This window comes from Corythoichthys intestinalis, chromosome 2 (assembly GCF_030265065.1).
Source record: "Corythoichthys intestinalis isolate RoL2023-P3 chromosome 2, ASM3026506v1, whole genome shotgun sequence".
NCBI classification, from domain to species: domain Eukaryota; kingdom Metazoa; phylum Chordata; class Actinopteri; order Syngnathiformes; family Syngnathidae; genus Corythoichthys; species Corythoichthys intestinalis.
Genome location: NC_080396.1, coordinates 36,197,264 through 36,220,136, shown reverse-complemented (window position 1 = coordinate 36,220,136; position 22,873 = coordinate 36,197,264). Strand labels below are relative to the sequence as shown.

At 37.9% G+C, this 22,873-nt stretch overlaps 1 protein-coding gene and 1 non-coding gene across 3 annotated transcripts; one reads left to right on the top strand and one right to left on the bottom strand.

The window, feature by feature from the left end:
- Nucleotides 1-1,539: 1,539 nt before the first annotated feature.
- Nucleotides 1,540-19,671, bottom strand: zgc:195245 (uncharacterized protein LOC565483 homolog). Of its 2 annotated transcripts, none has more exons than XM_057830489.1 (6): nucleotides 19,385-19,671; nucleotides 16,580-17,394; nucleotides 12,870-12,897; nucleotides 12,092-12,236; nucleotides 11,870-12,014; nucleotides 1,540-5,430 (listed from the first exon to the last, which is right to left on the bottom strand). In XM_057830489.1, exons 2-6 carry the CDS (start codon nucleotides 16,601-16,603, stop codon nucleotides 5,329-5,331), a joined length of 444 nt encoding a protein of 147 aa, XP_057686472.1. In that variant the 5' UTR covers nucleotides 16,604-17,394; nucleotides 19,385-19,671; the 3' UTR covers nucleotides 1,540-5,328. The 2 variants fall into 2 exon arrangements, with proteins under 2 accessions (XP_057686472.1, XP_057686471.1); XM_057830488.1 differs by having other exon boundaries at nucleotides 17,185-17,394; nucleotides 19,385-19,670.
- Nucleotides 19,672-19,819: 148 nt separating this feature from the next.
- LOC130912584 (small Cajal body-specific RNA 2) lies at nucleotides 19,820-20,212 on the top strand. The gene has a single exon (XR_009062637.1). It is a non-coding gene; the product is annotated as a small Cajal body-specific RNA 2 (non-coding RNA).
- The last annotated feature ends 2,661 nt before the right edge of the window (nucleotides 20,213-22,873 follow it).

Genomic DNA, 22,873 nt, shown 5'->3' with positions numbered 1-22,873 from the left:
AGTTTAGTTTGAGCCACCATTTAACTCACATTTACCACCCCATTTTTCAGATTTGAAATAATACACGTCTAAAACAACGTTGCTGTGTTTTGTGTGTGTTTGCTGAAAACAGAACTGTATGAGTAATTATTTTATCGTGAATGTCCGCACCCCTCTTTGTTCTGTTGAATGGTTCGGTCCGTCGGGGATATTTCAGAGAAGCTCATCCAGCACGCGACTTGTTGAGGTGCAGTGATGTTTGGCCAACTAGCGTATTTAATCTTTGCTTTGCTTTTACTTAGCTAGCTAGCGTTGAAGGACAACAACAAAGAACACTTTTTCATCAAGTAAAAACAATGGTTCCTCACTTAAATCGTTTGAAACATTTAAGAAAATGCTAACACACTTAAAATCTCATTCATTTTCCAAAATTAAATTATCCTTTGGGGGAAAACATTGCATCCCTATTGTTTTTCAGGGCAAGTGACTATTTTTGGTAATATAAAAAAAAAAGAGCTCAACCCGATCAAGACCTGGCTCCACATACATGGACATCTCATTTCTGGTCATTTAGCCCACCGCACTTAATGATGTCTACATATGGGAAACCATAGACATAATCATTATGAAGTCTATGGTGGAACCATAGGCTGAGTTTGACTTTCGGGGCAGGGGGGACACAACATGTTGATGACCCCGAAACGCAGTGTCGGCATAAAAACGCAGTGTCAGCAATAAAATTAACCTACATGAATATTTATAATAATAAGTTAACAATGAGCGTTTTTTGTTTCCCATCATTCTTGAGGGGAATTCTAAATCAGGCTGCTTAGGCAATACTTTTCACCAAGATCATCAACCATTGAATATGGTGCGCCTGCCGGTGTCGTGCCAATGTAGTTACCCCAGTCAAAAATTGTATCCCCTGGGCGGAGCCATATGGAGGTAGATTTGTTAAAAAAAACACAATCTTTAATAAAAAAAAAAAAAAAAGTTGCTTCAATCAAAATATATAATTTCAATTTTTAAAAAGTCTCTTCAATTCAAAAAAAAAAAATTGAAACTCAAAAAAATGCATGTGAAGGCTATTTTTCTTTGAATTGTTTTGGGGGGATTGAAGCAACTTTTTTGATTGAAGTATTGTTGATTTTTGTTTGGGCTACATTTTGGCAAAGACGTTTTTGTCTTTATTATTCAATCAAAAAATAAGTTGCTTCAAAAAATTTATATTTTCAAAAGGAAAAATCACTTCAATCAAGAAAAGAAAAATGTCAATCATAGAAAACATTTTTGAATGTGAAAAAATACTTGAAAAATTTGCATTTGAACACTTAATTTTTCATCGAAAAAGTTTTATTTGATTGACGCAATCCTTTTTGTGTTTGGGCCGTATTAGGGGTAGGACATTTGTGTCTAAATCATTCAATCCCCCAAAAAGTTGCTTCTATCAAAAAAAAAAAATATTTTCAACAAAAGAAAAAAATCTTTTGAAAAATAAAAATGCCCTTCCCTATTTTTTTTGTGTGTGTGAAAATTATACGCAAAGCAAATGGCCGTCTAAGGTGCTAGTCACATCATCTGTTCGAAAAATAATTTTGACCCATTATAAAAATATATTTTTTTGTTCATTTCATTTATTTTTGTTGCAGTTTTATTGCTTTACAACTTTTATATATGTCGGAAAGTCAGTTTCATGCAATGACACATTTCGGCCACCAGGCCACCCTTTAAAATCCGCTTGTGGTTGGAACCCTAACCCTTTCATGACTGCTCCTCAAACTGATTGAACTCATTGGCTGCCATTGATGTTAGTATACAGTGAAGATCAGAAGTATTTGCACCCCTTGTGATTTTGCAAGTTCACCTACTTAGAAAATAGGTAGAGGTCTGAAATTTCAGTCATAGGTGCATTTCCACTCATAGAGACATAATCTTAAAAAAATCCAGTTATTACATTGTATGATTTTTTAAAATAATGTATTTGTAATTTACTGGGGTTCATAAGTATTTGTACCCCTGAGAATCAGCAATAATTATGACACTCAAAGAGTTGTCAGTCTACCTTAAAAAGAAGTCCACCTTTACCCCATGAGTAACCACCCACCCACCACCCGTTTGAGGTCAACATTATCACCTGTGCACCCTACAGTCAGTCATAATCCAACAGGGCAAGAATACAGAGCTTTCAAAAGACACCAGAGAAAAAAATATGTTGAGCTCCACAAAGCTGGAAAAGGCTGGAAAGAAGCTTCGTGATAATAAATCAACAGTTGCAGCAATTGTTAGAAAACAGAAAAGGCTAAATAGGAATGATAATCTACCTCAAACTGGGACTCCATGTAAAATATCTCCTCGTGGGGCATCACTCATGATGGGAAAAGCGAGTGCTCATCCTAGAACTACACGTCAGGAGCTGGTCAATGAACTGAAGAGAGCTGGATGCACAATTTCAAAGGTTACTGTCAGTAGAACACTATGGTGCAATGGTTTAAAATCATGCATTGCTCAGAAGGTTCCCCTGGAGAAGCCAGCACCTGTGAAGGCCAGTCTGAAGTTTGCCAGGGACCATCTGAATGATGCATTTGTTTTGATACTTCTGCGCATGCGGGTCAGTTTGCTTAGCGTGTGTTGGACTGTAAATTAGCGCGCATGCGTAATACTTTAACCGACTCAATGGACAAAGACTGTCTGAACGGGGACGCAAAAAAGACAGATATGACAAAAAATCCGAATTGTGCATTAAGACATGCAGTATGAACCTAGCCTATGAGCAGTTCACCCTAAATCAGTTACCAGCCAATCTCAGGGATCAAGGAAACAAACAACCACTCAAGCACACACTCATACTTATTAAGAGATAATTTGAAGTGTTCAATCGGCCTACCATGCAAGTTTCACGCAGGACATGCAAATTCAACACTGGAAGGCTTAGCCTGGCATTGAACCCTTGATCTCACAATTGTGAGGCAAATATGCTAACTACTCTAGCACCGCATGCTCAATAATAATCATGCTGTATGTTTTATTAATGATTATTTACACTATTTGTAATGAATACATTGATAAAATGTTAATAAAAACAAAATGAATTTAATTAAAATATTACCCTGAAGTTGATATACATACAGTGTATCACAAAAGTAAGTGCAGATATTTAAGTATTTCTTTTCATGAGACAACACCGACAAAATAACTTTGACACAATGAAAAGTAGTCTGTGTGCATCTTGTATAATAGAGTTAATTTATTTTCCCCTCAAAATATAGCCATTAATATTAGTACTACAACGATTAATCGATTAACTCGAGTATTCGATTAGGAAAAAAGATTCAAATTTTTGCTACTTTAAGTATTCGTTTAATTAAAGTGGTGTTGTAATGGTTTATTTTGAAAGTGTTTGCTTTTAGTTTTATTGATTTGGGTAGATAGACTGCCCTCTAGTCTGCCTCATTTCACATGGCTGAATCCAGCTGCTCCATGTTAAGACCAACTTAAGTTTTTGTATGAGCTAATGTTTTTTTAATGCATTCATAATTTAGTTTACAGGTATATTTAGCCGTTTTTTTGTGGGAATATGTGTCTGAACTGCTTGTTAAGAATTTTGGGGGGAAAAAAGCATTTTATAGCATTTAAGCTAGCGGACTTTTGCTAGTAAGTTAGCCATTGTTTCTTCGTTGTACATAGATCCTTATTTATTTTTTTATACCGTTTGAGGTTCAGCTCAGGTGTTTTAATTTTTCACGTTCCTTATCCGATTACTCAATTATTCGAACTAACTTGTTCATCGATTATTCGACTACTAAAATAATCGATAGCTGCAGCCTTAATTAATATCTAAACCTCTGGCAACAAAAGTGAGTACACCCCATAGAAACTACGTACATCCCTAAATGTCCAAATTGAATACTGCTTGTCATTTTCCCTCCAAAATGTCATGTGACACGTTACAGGAGTGCTGTCAGCATTGCTACAGAGATTGAAGAGATGCGGGGTCAGCCTGTTAATGCTCAAACCATACACCCCACTCTACATCAAATTGGTGTGCATGGCTGTCACCCCAGGAGGAAGCCTCTTCTGAAACCGGTACACAAGAAAGCCCACAAACAGTTTGCTGAAGACATGTTAACAAAGCACATGGAGTACTGAACCATGTCCTATGGTCTGATGAGACGGGCGGGCTTTCTTCTAAGTCAATTATATAAGCTCCACACAGACTACTTTTCATTGTGTCAAAGTGTCATTTTGTCAGTGTTGTCCCATGAAAAGATATAAATATCTGCAGAAATGCGAGGGGTGTACTCACTTTTGTGATACACTGTAGTGGGCATCGAGCTCCAACAATGGCAGCCAGTGAGTTAAATGAGTGCCCTTTACGGGGTTAAATCTCCAGTTCACATTTCTTAAAAATACTGTACCACATTGCTGTGGAATTGTCAGAGCTCTAAGCAAAACAGGCATTTCAGATTTACATTCGATTGTTCACATTTATAAACGCTGCAAATTAGAGTCACTGTCCAATAATTTTATTTTATCATGGCTTTCTTAAAATTTAAGATATCCTGTCATCACAAATAATCTTCAGGCGTTTTAAGCCTTTTATAGTTTTAGACCGTAAACAATTATTAACATGGTAATTATTACACATGTACAAAGAAAAACAGCTTATACATCAGATGTGCACCAATATAAGTCAGTGGCTTGCCCTCAGTTTGCCAAATGTCTTTAGTGCCTTAACCGGACCCTTGGGTATTCACTGCCTGCGTGTCATGAAAAGCTTCGTCCAGATGGTCAGCTTTCTCCTCTCACTCCGTGAAGGAATGAAAAGACCAGCTCATTAAACAAAGAGTCATATCCATGTGAAAGAGGCACAAGTCCTCTGGGAGAAGAGCTGCATGCAAATCGATCGCCAAACCATTTGAATGGTGTCCAATAAAACACGAGTGAATCTGTGAACCGTAGGCTTTATTTCACTGCACTCTGGGAACAGCAAAAGTTGTGACAGACACCTTTCAATTAGTAATACTGACAGATGTTTTGTTATATGTATTATCCCAAATCATCCTGAAAATGCCTCATGGCAAAGGTCTGCCGGGGGAATTGTTTCTTAGGAGTAAATACAACTGCATGAGTTAGGAATAATGAATGACAGTAAAAAAAAAAAAAAAAAAAGAAAGAAAACATCAGCTCAGTCACTCCCTCAGTACACACAAAGATAACTACCTGCATGTACTGTATAGGGTTTTTTGTGTTTTCTGGCATAAGTGACTTATTGTTCAAAGTTGGACACACAAGACACAATTTGAAACCCAGTGTATGACATGCAACAATGGAGGCTGCATGGAAGGGACGTCACTGCTCGAACATCTGCGTGCGTCTTAGGTTGTCCTTCACACGAACAAACTCGGGTATCTTCTGCTGATTCTCCCTCTGCCTGATCTCCTCTTGCTCGTACTGTAAAGATTAAAAAACAGCTCCGTTTAGTCACTCTCTATCAGTAGCAGGACTATGACAATAAGCTGACAAGATAATGGTGGTTGCTGAAGAAGTTGTAATTGTCACAAATAAAAATTAAAGATGACATTCCCTATATTTTATGGGAAATTCTCAAAGTTATGATGAAAGCTCAATGCCAAGATCCCAACCAAAAATATTAAAATAATGCATGACTAAAGTCATGGACACAATGTTAAACTTTTTTTTGTTTCAAGTAGCACAACTGAGATAAGTGTTATGGCAACAAAAAGATAAACTCCCCTTCATGGATTCTTTAAAGCAGAATAGTTTGCTTCCTTCCAAATGCAAGTAGGTCCCACTGCGGCCCACAGTACTGGCCCATCCTTCTACACCGCTTTTTTGTGACTTCCATGTCCCAAAACACAGAAAAGGGTTTAAGGTTACGGTATGGCAGTGCTTCTCAATTATTTTTTGTTTCGCCCCCCCCGGGAAGACTTAAATGTTTCGCGCCCCCCAACTCTCTGCCGCCACTTTAAATAGTACCATGTCAATGAAAGAAGTACACCTCTGCATAACATTGTGACCTTTTTAATATAAAAGAAAAAAGGTAATATAGATCAACTTACAACAAAGTATAACTTGATTAACATTGTTTTGTCTATAACAAAGAAGACAAAGCACATCAGAGGTTGTGGGTTCGATTCTCCGCCATGATGAACTCGTCTAAGTATTCTTGAGTATCCTTAAAGCAGAAATGTTAAGTAATTTCATGACATGCCAAATAGGGTCACAATTAAAGTAATTAAACATTGTCCAACAAATAAAGCATGAAGAAATAATTTATATGTTGTATATTTGACAAAATAATTGCGTTTACGAAGTTCGAGCCTGAAAGGGGACGAACCCGGAAGCGATACGTCACACCGAGAACAGCGATGGCAGCGCTCCATACATACGGCCGCCATACAAAGCCCTTCATAAAAATGATTCAAACAGCGATATAAGCGATAGATCGAGCGCAAGGGAGGAGATCCAAGTTTTTGAAGAGTTGGAGGAAGAAGAGGAGGTTGGAACTTTAAGTTGGACCTAACATGTATTAGCCAGACGCTAATCAGGATGCAAACAATGTGCCTAGACTACCTGACATGGAATGGAGACAAGACCCATCGAGATTACAAGATTGGTAAGATATAGGCTGTTATTATTTTCATGATTTGAAGATGCAGGCATTTGTACATAATTTTATGTTTTTGTTTATCTGATGACATTGTTTTAAAAAATAATAACCAGACTTCATGTTCATTTTGGCAGATCCGGCAACTCTCGTGCATATAAAATAATAATATAAAAACGTTGGGGGGTAAGAAGGAGATGAGTCGTTGATGGCTTTCTCCACTTTATTGTGGCAACAATAAGAAAACAAAATAATAGCGGACTGCCTTCACATTCGACCGCGAAGTTTTGCTTCTCGCTCATCTCCGCCTCGCCTCGTACTACCAGCTACTACTACTTCCAGTCCCAGCCTCTCTTAAACGGATCGTGCATAGTGTCTTGTTATGAGCTTTTTGTTGACAAAGGTATCGAACACACAACGTGCTGACAACTTTGTTTTCTTTATTAACACATGGAGCTAACAGTACAAACACAGCTTGGGGCTCTCGGCAGGAAGTGGCTTCTAATGGCGTGAGGAAATGTAATTTTTTCACACAAGCGAACAGATTACAAAGCACCACTTCAGTGTTGTCCCGAGACTACATTTTCCATGATTCACTGCGTGACTTGAGCCGCTCGCTGATTCGCTGCGAGATTGACTCAATGTCAACATGCGAGTTGTCACCTGTCAGCGGCTCTCGTAAAACACAAACTAGAAGGCTATCAAGCGATCACCGTGAAAGAAACGCCGAACCGTACAAATGCAATGCAATGCTTGAAGCATGAAGGTGGAAATACATAATACAAATACAAATAAATGTGCACAAACTCACCGGCGGTGTGTGTCTCTTACGGCAACGTGAATGTGAATTAACTGCAACGCAGACCCGCTTATATGCACATCCACACCCCTTTCCCGATTGACAGTGGATTTTAACCCTTTCGGACAAGATCGTAGATGACGCACAATTAAAACACGCTTAACCTAGCGAACACAACAACAACTATGATCGGGGATTGCCACGAGTTGGCTTTTGGCTAACGTCGCTAGCTTCTACTGTACATTCCACAACAATTGGCAGCTTTGCTTTGACAAAGTCATCAGTCATCTATACAAAAATCACACTTACTTTTTGGCAAATCCTTGATCATAAGCAGACCGGTTAAGGAAGCAGGCATCTTCAAAGTGTTTGTAGCAGAGAACACTACTCAATGATGGCGTGAAATTCATTCGCTTTGTGAGAACGAAAGATGTCCATTTATGTGCCCTGCTATCCTTTGGCCACTCAAACAACTTTTCGTTAGAGTGAGAACAAAACATCGCCACACACCGCTGTGGCATCTTACCGAGAAACAATGCAACACACAATACTGTTTTATGGCGGACTTCCCTCGCACTTCTAGGTGTGATGTCATTTCCGAAGATTGCCGAAGAAAAGCATTTTCGTTGTCAAGGGTTTTGCTATGGGTTAAACAAAGAATCTGGAAGGGTTGCGTTAAAAAAAATAACGAAAATATGCTTATAATTGTTTAGCCATTGATATTATTCAAAAACATGGTTGGCCAACCTTACTTCACATTTCCGCTTTAAGTAGCCATTTCCAAAGTTAAATCTTCGGTTTTCAGTATCCACATGATGGGGCCACAAACGCAGAATTCACACATCTTTACTTTGGGGGCAGTTTTAAGGACCCTCGTTTAAATGTGCGTGTGCGTGTGGATGACAGGCCAAACCGTAGAAAAAGTTATTCCTTTTTTCGCCAAATACCCTGCTACATGTAGACATGGCTTACATATCCTTGAGCAAGATACTGAACCCAACGTTTCTCCTGGTGATGTGTCACAAGTAGGTTAAAGCGTTTGAGGGCCTTGAAAGGTGGAAAGGTGCTATACAAGTATAACACCATTTAACATTACCATCAATGTGCCTGAATTTTAAAAAAGTCACATTCAAACTGTAAAAATACACACAAGGTACTTAGAAAAATCAATAAGAAATAATATCAATCAATCAATCAATCAATCAATCAATCAATCAAATTTATTTATATAGCCAGGGGTGCACATATTTTTTTTGCCCAGGTTCTCAGAGGAGGACCTGGAGATGTGACTTGGTCCTCATTGAGCTTGAGAGCCTACCCGCCTGATGCGATAAAATTATGACAAGCTTTACTCAGAGCCAATTACCTTTAATTAATTATATAAACAATTAACGCTTGATTAACATCAACTGGCACAAAAAAGTGCCATTACTTTGAAGTGAAATGTAAAGAAATAAACATAAAAGCACTCATTCAAAATAAAGGGCATTCATATGCGGCTCCCACATTAACTCCAAGCCTTTGTAAAAGTGGGATGTCCTCCTCATAAGAGCTCATTGAACGTGCATGTTTAGCTTTGTGAAATGCGAGCAAAAACACGTTTGTCAGTGCATGGCGCTGTTCTTCAATAACTTTTTTCCGCCACTTGTCCATAGGGCGAGTGGGGTCCTGTCTGACATCGATAGTTTGCTTAATTGCCACATGCTGTTTTTTTTTCGTGCTATTCAAAGTTTGGATGGCTAAAATTCTTTGACCCTACATAAGATGTGCTGCTCTTATTAACGACATTGTGATTCTCCCGGCAAATGTTGCACCACATTTCCGTGCGAGCAACATTTGCTTCTAGCCATGGTACCTCCTGCAGCCACTTTTCAGCAAAAGTCCTTTTTTTCCCGGTAGCTCCAGTGACATCTCTGTCGTCTGTCTGTCTTTTAACGGGAGCAGGGGAACACGGAAATAATTACTCAGTGGGGCCTGCCTCTTTGACATTTTGAGAAGTGATTTTCTCGTGTCCGCCGCAAATACAGTGGTCAGCCATCGGTACGCAAAAGCGTATGGAACCCGTTGAGGGCCAGCGCGTTTGTCTGCGTCTAGTGCGCATGCGCGCATGCGGACCACTTATGTGCACCCCTGTATATAGCCCTTTACAAAACCCGAAAGGCCCTCAAAGTGCTTTACAAAAAAAACATGGCTCAAGATAAATAAAAGGCAGGAAAGTATTAAACAATGACTTTAAGTAAAAAGAAAATGAAACAAAAACAGCGCAACACGATAAAAGTCAGACAGCAAATAAAACAATAAAACCGATAAAATCCCAAAACATTAAAAACCCTTAAGCAATAAAACCAGGCTATCCTAACGTGGGGGAAAAGGCGGGTCTAAAAAGGTGTGTTTTTAACCGAGGCTTAAAAACATCTAATTTCGTAGTGGTGCGAATTTCAAGGGGAAGGCTATTCCACAGCCTGGAGGCAGCAACCGCAAAAGATTGGTCACCCCATTATTCAAGTTTCGACCTCGGAACATGTAAAAGAAGCTGGCCGGTAGAACGCAGAGTCCTGCCAGAGTTACGGAAGGTTAACATTTCCGATAAATAAGAAGGAGCCAGGCCATTAATAGAATTGACAACAAACAGTAAAAGTTTTAAATCAATTCTAAAATGGACTGGAACCCAGTGGAGTGATGATAGCACCGGGGTAATATCCTATAAATTCAAATTGATTACCAACATTAATGCATGAGGACAATATGCCAAACAATTTGACCGAAAAAACAAAAATTCATAGGACAAAATGTTGTTGGACGGAGGGACAGTTTATATTTTTGCTGCAGGCATTATCAGCTCCTTTGCTCTGCCGTGGGGTTATTTTGCACTGAGCAACTTGGTATGCAAACTTCTATGATGCTAACAGTGCTCGCTGGTTTACTGATGTAACATGGACGTAGCGGGTCGAATGCTGGCAATATTTGACACGTTTTCGCTGAAAACAATCAATAATCCATGTGATTGGGGTCTAATGTCTTTAAGTGAAGTCTTAATTGAGTTGGCTTCCCGCTGTCCGCTGCAAACATTTATAGACACAGTAACAGACTGGTCTATCCTCGTCTACCACTGTATTAAAAGTCAAAGCCAAAAGCCAAACGCTACATACGCTCCGTCATATTTCCTCATCGGAGCTCTTCATATCTCTAGTGCTCTTTGTTGTGTACTCTTGTTTGGTTAAAAAATACTGCTCACACTCTGAATATGAGAGCGCCACTGCCACCCACTGAGTGGATGTGCAATTACACATTATTCTAGTACGGCAAAAAATAGTATGTTCCCAGAGGTCACATGCGCCACCCCCTGTATTGCTCTGAACCCCACTGTTTGAGAAGTATGTGGGTAAGGGTTTGTGTCGATGAAAGCAGGGGGCGTGGTTGGCGAATGATGAACGTTTGATCTGATTGGTCGTTGAAAGCAGAGGGTGCGGTTGGCGGACGATAAAGCTTGATCTAAATAGTCATTGAGAAGAGAGGCAGGAGGTGAGGTTGGTGAGTAGTGCTGGCCGCAGCTTGGACCCTTCTCTCCAAATGTGGAGTGGAAGGTATTATCAGTGGAAAGGATTTTTTGGGACATCTGTATTTTTTTGGGCATCGGTTTTATGCCAGATGCTCATCCTGTTGAAATCCACTCCAAGAGTGTCAAAATTGAAATGCCTCTGAACTGAATTGGCTCCAGCCGAGAAGCTGGGTAGAGCGATATTTTCCAATAAAGGTGTTCTCTATTCGATTTAATAATATTTATGTGGTTTAAGACACGCTGATCATATTCATTTTGCACAAGGATCATCAGTAACATCTTATGTTAAAACGCACTGACGGTGACACAATATACAGAGAGGTGCAGGTAGGAAATTAGGCAAATTAAAACTAAATTATGTGTCATCTAATCTTAATATGTTTTCAGCGGTGTAATGTCCCATTCCATCATATTAAATATTAGAATAAAGAGTAACCAGGTACAAAAAATTCAGCAGAACTGTCAGATCTTCAAAGAGGTCACATTGCTGGACAATTAGAAACTGGTCTCAACCAGTGAAAAAACTGCTGAAAATGTTCAAATTCCTTTTGCTACTGTTAATGGAATTATAGAACAGATCAAAAGACAAGGAATGAATTAACAGATTCTCTCATTCTCATCTCAAGAATTTTGGAAAAAAACATTGTTGTTTTAGGAGGTTATTACTGGGTGCGAAATGCCAACTTATCCATCTTAATGTAGATGTCTCCATAGAGTCCAAGGATGAAGTTCTCGCTAGTCCTTACACAAATGCCCTATGAATTACTGTATTCCTGCCACCCCTTCCAGTTAAAATGAATTTGACGTCGCTGTCAATAAGGTGTGGCTTGCTGGAAACGCAATTGTTCCTTACCACAGCTTCTAAGGAGAATGCTTTTCTATCTATTTACGAAACTCTCCTGACCTCTCGTAGCTTCTGCTGTCTCTTGCGGAGCTCCGTCTCCAGGTCAGAAGGCCCCTGCTGAGCCATCTCCTGCTCTCTGTGCAACTCCAGCCGCCGCTGCTCCAGCACACGCTTCAGCTCCGGCTTCTCCTCCAGCACAAGGCCCCTGCAGCCACCGTGGAAGAGTTACATCTTGGCGCAAATAAACGAAAAGAACGGTGGCACTTGGCAACGCGTACCTACCGCTTGTGGCTGAGCAGCAGCTCCCGATGCAAGTTCTGGTAGCTTGGTACCTCTGCAGAAGAGCCGTTGAGTTTCCGTAGGTGAGTATCGCCGCTGCTGTCCGCTGCGCCTTGACTCAGAGTCTGTGTGTGGCTTAGTGACGTGTCTGAGAAAGTCCAACATGTTTCTATCACTCCCTGACAACATTCTACATAAAAAATATGGAGAATATATGATTTCAAATCTAAATACATTAGACATTTGATGACCATTTTGGATATAATCACCACTCAAAATAAAAAATTACACGAAAAATGCCCTTTTCACATAAAAGCAATCAAAAGACAATACTGTACTGTACAAAAAAAAAGATAAAATATGTTCATTCTTTTAAACAAAATTTATGGGACAACAGTTCTTGCAATTGGTGTTACTATATTGCGTCCAGACTCCTTACCACTCATTCTGGCACCGAATTGTACCCAATGAAATGGCTAACAATTGTAACAATCAATCAGTAAAACGATTTAGAAAATAAAAAATTAGGAATATCTTAATGGAAATGTCAGATATTTTTTCTGCGTAAAAAATTTACAAATACATTTTTTATCCCTTGAAATGAATACTTGGTATGAGTGCTTGGCTTAGTTTGAATCTTTTCAACTAAGTTAATATTATTGTAAGTATGGATAAAAACGATAGCATAAAAGCGTTATCATTTTTTAAAATGAGAGCTCTCACTATTCATGAGGATTTCAATAGTGCTTTAAGATGACTGCATATTTGCGTCTCAGTTTACCTTTTTGCTGGTGTCCATATCCCGCTTTCTGGGAATGCATCAGGGAGGGTGTGACAGGGGGAAAAATGTTAGTCTAATAAAAATGGTAATCTTTCTTACCAGAACAAACACGACTGATTAGATGGTTTGAGTTAATGACGTGAACATGTAAGCTAGAATACTCGCATGCAATACAAGAGTGATGTAACATCTCTCCTGCAGTCAGGACAAATTGGTCATCACAGGATGCAAGTGCTTTCAGCTTCTCACAACTCATCTTGCTGGGATAAGACATGTACAAACGCACCCCCTCCTCCAAAAGATTAAAAAAAAAAAATCATCGCACTAAATACTAGTTGTGATGTCCTGATCCAATACTCAGTATCAGCCGTCGATGCAGCTAATTTTGGAGTGTCGGACAGTGTCGGATTTGGTCACAAGGTCAGATCCGATCCAGTAGTTCCGTATGTTTTTAGTATAATCGTGCTTTTCGGCTGCTGTAAATTAAACCACAAGGCAAACATGTCCGCTGAGTGGGACTAATTCTCTTTAGAAATTAATGATAGAAACAAAATATCATGTAATATTTGTAAACAAACCATTTCTTAAGAAGGTACAATCAGGGCTCACTGCATATACAAAAATTATGACTTATCATTTACTGGTTACATTATTTTTTGCGTTATTTTTACTGGTAAAAAACATGGTCATGGGATCGGTATCGTCAAAACATATCTTGAAGAAAATCAGCATCGGTACACACTCATTAAAAATAAAAATAATATATGATGTGATTTTATTTGAATTATGGTCAATCTAATTTACAACAGCTTATCACGAAAATAATGTTGCAAGCGAATGAATACGTCAGTGTTGGTGGGCACGTTTTGATTACAATTTTGTTTTGCATGAGAAAATTTAATAGCACGAAATCTCTGTAAAATATATACATATGAAGATCGTCTTCCTTTTTAAAATTCTATACGCAACAACAACATATCTAGAGAAATGACACTGGTTTGAAGCTTGCTTTCAAGCGCAAGGCAATGTTTTGATCAAGTGCATCCTAGCAGAAATTATGATTTGCAGTTGTTGAAAAATGTGATTATAAGCTGATATTTACAGCAAGTAGGCAAAATAGCTGATCTCAAACGTATTTAAATGCCAGTACTACTTTAGTCAATCAATTGCATGAATTTGAGATTGCCCAGCATATTTGTCACATTGTCCTCCAACTGTTTGAGAAGCCAGCTTTCATGGATCCAGGAAGTGAAACGGGCTTCGCCTGACTCTCACATGGAGAAAGAAGAAAGACTGAGACAGATTACACAGGTACATTTATAGTAGTAGCTCTTGTCTTTTGCTTTCAAATACAATACCAAATGTTTTAAAGAATGACATAAAAATACTAACTTAATTATACTGGGAAATAATTTGAAACAAAAATCAATTGTTTTAGGTTTGACATGTGTTATTGGGTATGGAATCCAAAACTGTTCTCAGTTTTTCTCTATCCCTTCAGGTTTTTTTCTCCACAACTACAGTATTTTTTGGATTATAAGTCGCAGTTTTTTTCATAGTTTGGCTGGGGGTGCGACCTATACTCAGGAGCGACTTATGTGTGAAATTATTAACAAATTATTGTATCATTTCAAATGTTATTTTGTTTTTTTGGAGTGACACTGATGGTTTGGTAAACTTGTTAGCATGTTCTTTACACTATAGTTATCGGAATAACTCTTAATAGCTATGTTACGTTAACATACCGGCCACGTTCGCATTAGGTTGTTCATGCATCATATCATACTGTACACTTATTCAGCATGTTGTTCTCTATTTTTATTTTAAATTGCCTTTGAAGATGGCATATCTGTTCTATGTGTTGGACTTTATCAAGTAAATTTCCCCCAAAAATGCGACTTATACTCAGGTGTGACTTATATATTTTTTTTTCCTCTTCGTTGGGCATTTTATGGCTGGTGTGACTTATACTCAGGTGCGACTTATAGTCCGAAAAATACGGTAACCTTCTACTATGTTGTTACTACATAACGAGCTGTATCCTTTCTAAAAACATAATAGTTTTATACAAACAGTGCAACGTTTCTTTCATATTTCAATATACTGTACTGCATTTAAGTAAGTGTGTTTTTCCTTTGCTGAATCATACTTTTTGTCATTGAAAAACAAATGGAAAGAACAATGGCAATATTTTTTCTTTGATCTTTCTATTTCCCTTGTCATTGTCTTTGTGTTTACTGGAACGAATGGTCTGTCAATCAAATGGTGCTGGGAGGGGTTTTCCAAACAGGAAACGGTTAGTTATCGACGACATTAAATTTGATTGTCTTGGTGATGGGGTAGTTGGCTGCGGCGACCCATCCAGCCAGCCAGCTGCTTCTCTAAGCAGTTGTGAAAATATTTCCATATCTCTCCAAATAAATAATCAATCAAAAATTGCATGGGATACACCCCCCCTTCATCAACTACTGTTCCTGTTATGAAAGCCCCTTCCAACCACTTTTGGTTGACAGACCATTCCTTTTGGTAAAAACAAAGGCAAACAAAAGGCAAAGACAATGACAAGGGAAATTGAAAAATCAAAGGCAAAGAGCAAAAAAAATGCCATTGTTTTTCCCTTTTGTTTTTCAATGACAAAAAGTGAAAGTCATTGTCATTGTTTTTTTTCCGTTTGTGTTTTTCAACGACCAAAAGGCAATGACAAAGTATACTTTTATATTTTCCATGTATTTGTTTGTTCATCTATTTCTCTTTATATTTATTAATTATTTTATTTTAAATTTTGGCACTCCTGCGATTCCATAGTTAAAGGTCTTACGTGTCAAAAAAAGAAATTACCAAAAATGGTCACTTTCTCCATAGCTTAGCATAGTCAATGAGCAATTCAGCACTCAAGGAAGAGCATAGATGATAAAGCACTACTGCAAACTCTATTGGATGAATAAAAGCATGGGAACACATTTTCTACTTCGTGGGAGGATATCTTGCATGTGCTACTGTAATTTGCAAATATCTTGATTTACTAGCCAGTCTTTCCCACCCTCACCTTTGGTCACAAGCTGTGGCTAGAGACCAGAACAACAAGCTATTAACTGCAAGTAAACATGAATGCAAGGAAACTCTTCCTAAATGATAGCGTGAAAAGCTTGGTTGTCTACACTGAGCTCATAGTAGTGCTGCTCTTTACTTGGTCACTGTTTTGTCATGCCCTTGGAAATGTAAAAAAAAATAGGAAGAAGAAGCCTTCTAAATTAAATGCCACAAGAGCACTAAATCACAGTCAACAGATGCAACCCTGGTTTGTTAATCATCCACATGACAAATAGTCATCATCACCAGCGAGCACAATGAACAATGACACAACGCTTACTTCCTACCTATGTTCTTTCCCTTGTGACTGTCGTCTATTAAGACAATTTGCCACAAAAATCAACTGTAATGTAATATAAAACAAACAAGTAGTTCAGTTCAACTATCCAAAATTTTAATTAACATTCTTACTCTCATATGGCAGTTCACATCAGCAATGTTGGAACTGTCGAAATACATTCCTGTCCATCTGTTACAATTGTCAATGACAATTCAAATCATTTTATCCGAGAAAAGTTCAAGAATCCTTACTAAAAAGCAGTACAGATAGTCATGTGATCGCAGTGTGTGGCCTGTTGACCACCACTCAAACCCGTGAGCCGCAAATTTCAACCACTCACTTTGCTTGCATGGGAGTCCGCCATGGTATAGAAGGCGGAGCTTGTCTCTTTTTGTCCAGTGTCTTTTTTTTAGTCCATTGTGGAGGAAAAAAAGACAAGGCCAAGCCACCTCCTCACATCCTCTCTTCCGTCTGATTCTTCACAATGCGTGGACTCGGCTGTATTGTTGTCGACGTGGGACTTACATTTAGTGTCACCTTGTAGTAGACGCTCCAATCTGATTACGCCATTCTAGATGACCTCACCAGCCCCCATGCGGTAAAGGATACTGGATTAGTTAATTGGCTTGGACGCAAATGCAGCTTAAATCCAATATAGCACGCCACTATTACCAGTCCACTGTACTTTCATAAGAGTCCATTAATGGTCGGCTACGGATTTGAACAACTTGCAGAAAAACAAGAAAATGTGTGGAAAATCTATACCAAAGGTTTTATGATGATAAACATTAGGTTTTATAATAGTGAATGTTTGGGATTTATTGAGGAATATGGTTGTAAAAGTTGACCAAATCAAAGTTACACCAGACCCTGGGAATTGTGGACCAAATTGGAGGAACCATTATGTTTTGGTTGCATTGAAAAACTGAAAGAGATGGTGCCCACCTTTGACATTGCAGCAGGTGTCCGCCAATAGGATTTGGAGTCCCTCAGCATTATAGCTGCCTTTAATGACAACGAACAATGCAGCAGTGTGTGTACATGTCTATTGCCTTGTCCAGACCAGATGCACATGTACAGTGTGATCCACGAATCCTTGAAATCTTGTCTGTTTTTCAGGGTACCAAAGGTTTACTGCCAAAGTCTTTCTAGTATCTGCATATAAGACAGCAAAATAACTTGTAACTGTACGCTCGTGTATGTAAAACAATTTCCTCTCAGAACAGTCTCAATATGGAGAACAGTATTTCCTTCATATGTGAATGTACACACTCAGTCCTGGTTTATGTTTTTACAATTGGAAGATTCTTGTGTATTATTTTCGATTTTTAACCTTTTCATCCATGGATTATAATTTTCATTCCTTTTTTCTTTTTTCTTTCTTTCTTTTTTTTTTTTTTAAAAGCTCATTGTCTGACATTGACGGTGCTACACGTCCAATCCATTTTGACTGGGAGGTCATATGCCCCTCCCAGTCATAATGGTTTGGATGTGTAGTACCATTAATGGCATTGAAATCATAAGCGGATTTTAAGGGGGGGCAGGGAGGCCAGGCCCCGCCTGGTGGCCGAAACATGGCATTGCATGTAATTGACCTATATACCGTATATAAAAGTTTAAAGCAATAAAACTGCAACAAAAATGAAAGAAATGAACAACAACAAAAAATTTTTGTAAAGGGTCAAAATCATTTTTTGAGCACCTTAGATGGGCATTTGCTTTGCTTATAATTTTTTTTTAAAAATTTGAAAAAAATTGAGAAAAAAAATATTTTGAAAATTTTTTCTTTGATTGAAAATATATATACTGTATATTTCGTATTGAAGCAACTTTTTTGGAGATTGAATGATTTAGACACAAATGTCCTAATCATAATGTTGCTCAAACACAAAAAGGACTGCTTCAATCAAAACTTTTTCTATGAACAATGAAATGTTCAAATGTAAAATTTTCAATCTCAAATATTTTTTTCGCATTCAAAAACTTTTTCTATGATTGACATTTTTCTTTTTTTCTATGATTGACATTTTTCTTTTTTTCTGATTGAAGTGATTTTCTTTTTGAAAATCTATATATTTTTTTAAGCTATTTATTTTTAGATTGAATAATAAAGACAAAATTGTCCTAGCCAAAATGTGGCCCAAAGACAAATCAACATTACTTAAATCAAAAAAGTTGCTTCATTCAATCAAAAAAAACAAACCCAAAAAATATCAAAGAAAAATAGCTTTCACATGCATTTAAAAATTTTTATTTTTATTTTTAAAGTTTTTTAAATTTCAAATTTGTTTTTGAATTAACCCCCCCCCCTTTTTTTTTTTTTTAAATGAAGCGACATTTTTTTGGTTGAAAATATATATTTTCATTGAGCAACTTTTTTTTGATTGAATAATAAAGACACTAATCTACCTCCATATGGCTCCGCCTAGGGGATACAATTTTTGACTGGGGTAACCACATTGGCACAACACCGGCGGGCGTACCATATTCAATGGATGACCATTTTGGCGAAAAGTATTGCCTAAGCAGCCTGATTTAGAATTCACCTAAAAAATGATGGGCTCATTGTCAGCTTGTTATTATAAATATAAAATATAAAAAATTATAAATATTCTTAAAAGTTATTTTAATTGCTGACACTGCGTTTCAGGGTCATCAACATGTTGTGAGCCCCCTGCCCAAAAGTCAAACTCCGCCTATGATTGAAATATAAGCTTTCACAACCAGTCTTCCAGGTTTAAACCAACTGAACGTCCATTGCTGTCAATGGCAAGCAATTACTTAAATACTATGAAAATTCAAATCTATTTTAGAGTGTTACTTGGAGCCAAACCAGTGTTTATTTCTCAGTCTCTGAAAGGATTCAGATAGGATGAGTTTGAAAGTAAATTCTGGTGTTTTTGAATCATATTTCCTCATTTTAGTTTTGATTACAGTATTGATTTAAGCAATTCTTAACATTTTTAGAGGGGGATGCCTGGCCAACTAAAGACCAAACACATCAATTAACTATTGGTTCCATTGGCGGCGATGGACGTCAAATTCCTTTGACTTGGGAGGGCAGACAGTAATCATTCACAGTGTGATATAGGATTGATTAGTTTTGAGTACATGATTGATATTGTAAACATACGTGCTAACCAACCTTGAGTCAGAATTGGAACCAGAAGGCAGACTTGGAGGTCGTCGCGGCAAACTGCTTAATACACGTCTTTGTTCTAAATATGAAGTCCTCTCTTGGTTTAAGTCTATGTTGTTTTAAGCAGCTTCTTTGCATTGTTTTGAGCCTCTCCGAAGTTTCGACATTCCAGGACTAGATTAATGTGACCAATCATCCTTTTGTTGAAGTATCACCATGGCTACTGACCCTGTGATGACGTAGGGTGAACAATGATAACTTCTTTGCTTCGAACGTTTTATTTGTTCTGCATACTCGCTACAAAGTTCAACTAAATTTCTTATCCATACATATAAATAAAAAAACCAACTCATTATTTTGGTAATTTCGCTTTGAAAAAAAAAAAAAAAAAAACTAAAAGGGCAGTCCTTTTTCCCATGATGCAATGCAGCTCATGGATTGCTTACTGGAAGTGGAAGTGACAAAAAAAAAAAACCGACACAGTATGAATGGCGTGTGAGAGGGTATGCATGGTGTGTGCATGTTTGCGAGTGTAAATGCGAGTGCGAATGTGTGTGAATGCTGAATGCGTGATATTTTTGTACCAAATCTACACAGTGATCTTATTTGATCCGGTCATAGTTGCGGCTCGACCGTGACCGGAAGTGATAGGAACAAACGCTTGCTTAGCCTTCGCGGCTATGGGCAACTAGCACGAGCACATTTCTTTAGGGCCTCCACGCTATAAAGTTGTGGTCAGAGGTGATGAATTGATCAGATATACTAGTTCGGAGTGAGTTGGTATCTTTCCAGACTACTCGACGGACAATGAGTAAAGAAGCGATTCTGATCTAACCACAACTTAAACGTGACCAAACCTCGGACGGATATGAATTTCAAGGACTTGACTTTGCTAATTTTTGGCGTTGTCTTTCGTATTTTTGTTATTATGGGTATCGAACGTATTTGTATGGTTTACATACGTCGACACGATTCATAAACCCACAACACCACTGTAGTTAGCTAGCTAAGCTAACTAAGTTAGCTTATTGTACTGCTGTTTGCGAATATAATGTCGAGTAATTAAGTGTTTTAACAAGACAGTACACTATCTGATACAACTGCATGTTCATTATGCCTGTAGTAACAATAATGGCGCAATAAAGACCAGGAAAACAACCAGACTGCTTGTTTTTGTGAACATCTACCGCCACATCCTGGACAGGAATGTATTTCAATGTGTGTGTCCTCAGGTCGAATTAACGGTAAAGTGAATTGACAAAAATCTATGGCCTACATTTTGTTATTAAAAGTTTGGAAGTATTACTTATGAACATTTATTTTTTGATAAATGCCAACAATTACATTAATTTTAGTTAAATCACAAAAGGATTTTCAGGGAGATACGTCTTCATGGTTAGTCATCAAGTTAAATTAGCATGAGCCATACACACATGCAAAAATTCTAGACAACTTTCTCAGGCTGAAGCCTTTTGGGACCTTCATCAGGTTTTCTTTCAGGATTGGCTTGTATTTAGTGCCATCTCATCAATGCTGACCAGCTTCCTTGTCCGTGTTGAAGAAAAGCATTCTCACATGATCACATCATGATGTTGCCACCACTACAGTGCAGTGAAACAACTGTTTCTTGATTTCCGCGTTAATTTTATTCTGTATATCTTATGCAAAGGTTTCAATTCATCATACCAATATTTCCCAGATGCAAACAACTCAAAAAACATTAAGGTTTCTCTCACATCCGCCAAAAATATTACTAATCATCCTCAAGACTTTTGGAAAAACATTCTGTTGATTGACATGTCAAAAATGTAACATTTTGGAAGGTTTGCAGCCCGTTACAGCTGGTGTTAAAAAGGCACAGCATTTGATTTAAAAAAAACAAAAACAAAAAACTGGCAACAGTAAAGCATGGTGTGATGGTCTGGGGCTGCTTTACTACCTCAGAACAACTTGTGGTTGATGAAACAATGATTTCTGCTGTCTACCAGACAATCCTGAAAGAACTCCAGCCATCAATTAGTGATCTCTAACTCACGCTTTTGGATCACAAGGCAAGAAAATAATGATCTGAAACACCAGCAAGTCCACTTCTGAAAGACTCGAAAAACAAAAAGGTTTTGGAGTGGCCAATCTGAATTCTGGATGTAAATCTTGTGATGCTGTGGTGTTACTGCAAATGACCAGGTCATACTAGAAAACCATCCATTATGGAAGAGTTTAAACAAACCTGCAAAAAAGAGTGGGCTAAAAATTCTGCAGCCATGTGACTCATCATTAATTATCTTAAAAAATGATTTTTTAAATTGCTGCTAAGGGTAATACCCATTATTCATTTCAGGGGTGAAATTACTTTTTCACAATGGGCCCGATAGGTTTTGATTTTTGTGTGTGTGTGTGTGCCCTAATATGTTAAATCTTCATTTTGAAATTTTATTTTGATTTTGAAAATTACTACACTTGTCCCATTTGCACCCGAGGATTCATTAAATTCAGGGATGCACATTGGTTGCCCCTGATTATAATGTGTTAAACACATGCAACATATATTTCAAAACAGGTGAAACTGCATCATTGTCCTACATTTTGAAACAGTCGTCCATGATCATGGTTTACCTACTTACATTTTATTTTGGACAGTTGTTTTCCAATTTCTAGGCTTCAACTGGTATTGCATATCTTATACTGGGCATTCATTAAAATCATTGGTTGCCATTGACAGCGCTAGACGTCCAATCCATTTTTACTGGGAGGGGCGAATGAACGAATTTTAATTTAGATTTTATGTCTATGATAACAATTGTTAATACTGAAGTTAAGTTAATGACCCAACAATAGTCTCTTGCTTTATATAGTGCTTCAGGTCTTTAGTGTCAACGTTTGAATAGTTGCCCACTGTACCCAGATAGCAGACCGACATTGAAAAGATGTTGGATCAACGTTCCGGTGTCGATCTTATATCGTTGAATCAACGTCATTTTTGCACCCTCAATTAATGTTGCTTCAACGTTGAAATCCTTACAAAACCTAAATGTCATTTCCATTATTAATAATATGGGAACAACGCTGAATAAATGTTGTTTTCGACCAAAAGGCCCACTCATCCATAATTCAATGACTTTTCAATCATATTTCCCGGTCAATCATAAATCAACTCAACTAAATCAACTATTTGTCAACATTAGTTCATCAAATATAAAACTTTCAACGTCACTTGATGTTGATAATTTCGATGTCAACCATACTGATGAGTTTGATGGAAAATCAACGTTTATTCAATGTCAGTCTGCTATCTGGGTAGTGACCACTGTCCCTGAAAGGGTTACATTAGTCGGCATTCGATTACATAATGGTACGCCTGGCCCTTTAAGAGAACCTTAGCTACATGAATGAAGCACGGCCATTCATAAAAATACAGAGAGTGCGACACAAAGAGCGCTCACAAAGGTGATTGGTTGTGTTTGACTGACACATTTTGCAGCCAATGGGAAGGGAGCG

Bases quoted from the DNA above. Each gene is read 5' to 3' on its own strand.
- zgc:195245 (XM_057830488.1), bottom strand. From the start codon at position 17,313: ATGTGCATCTGGTCTGGACAAGGCAATAGACATGTACACACACTGCTG. The intron at 12,898-17,184 runs GTGGGCACCATC...ATGCATTCCCAG, and splicing joins CACCTGCTGCAATGTCAAAG to AAAGCGGGATATGGACACCA. The intron at 12,237-12,869 runs GTAAACTGAGAC...GGACTTTCTCAG, and splicing joins ATATGGACACCAGCAAAAAG to ACACGTCACTAAGCCACACA.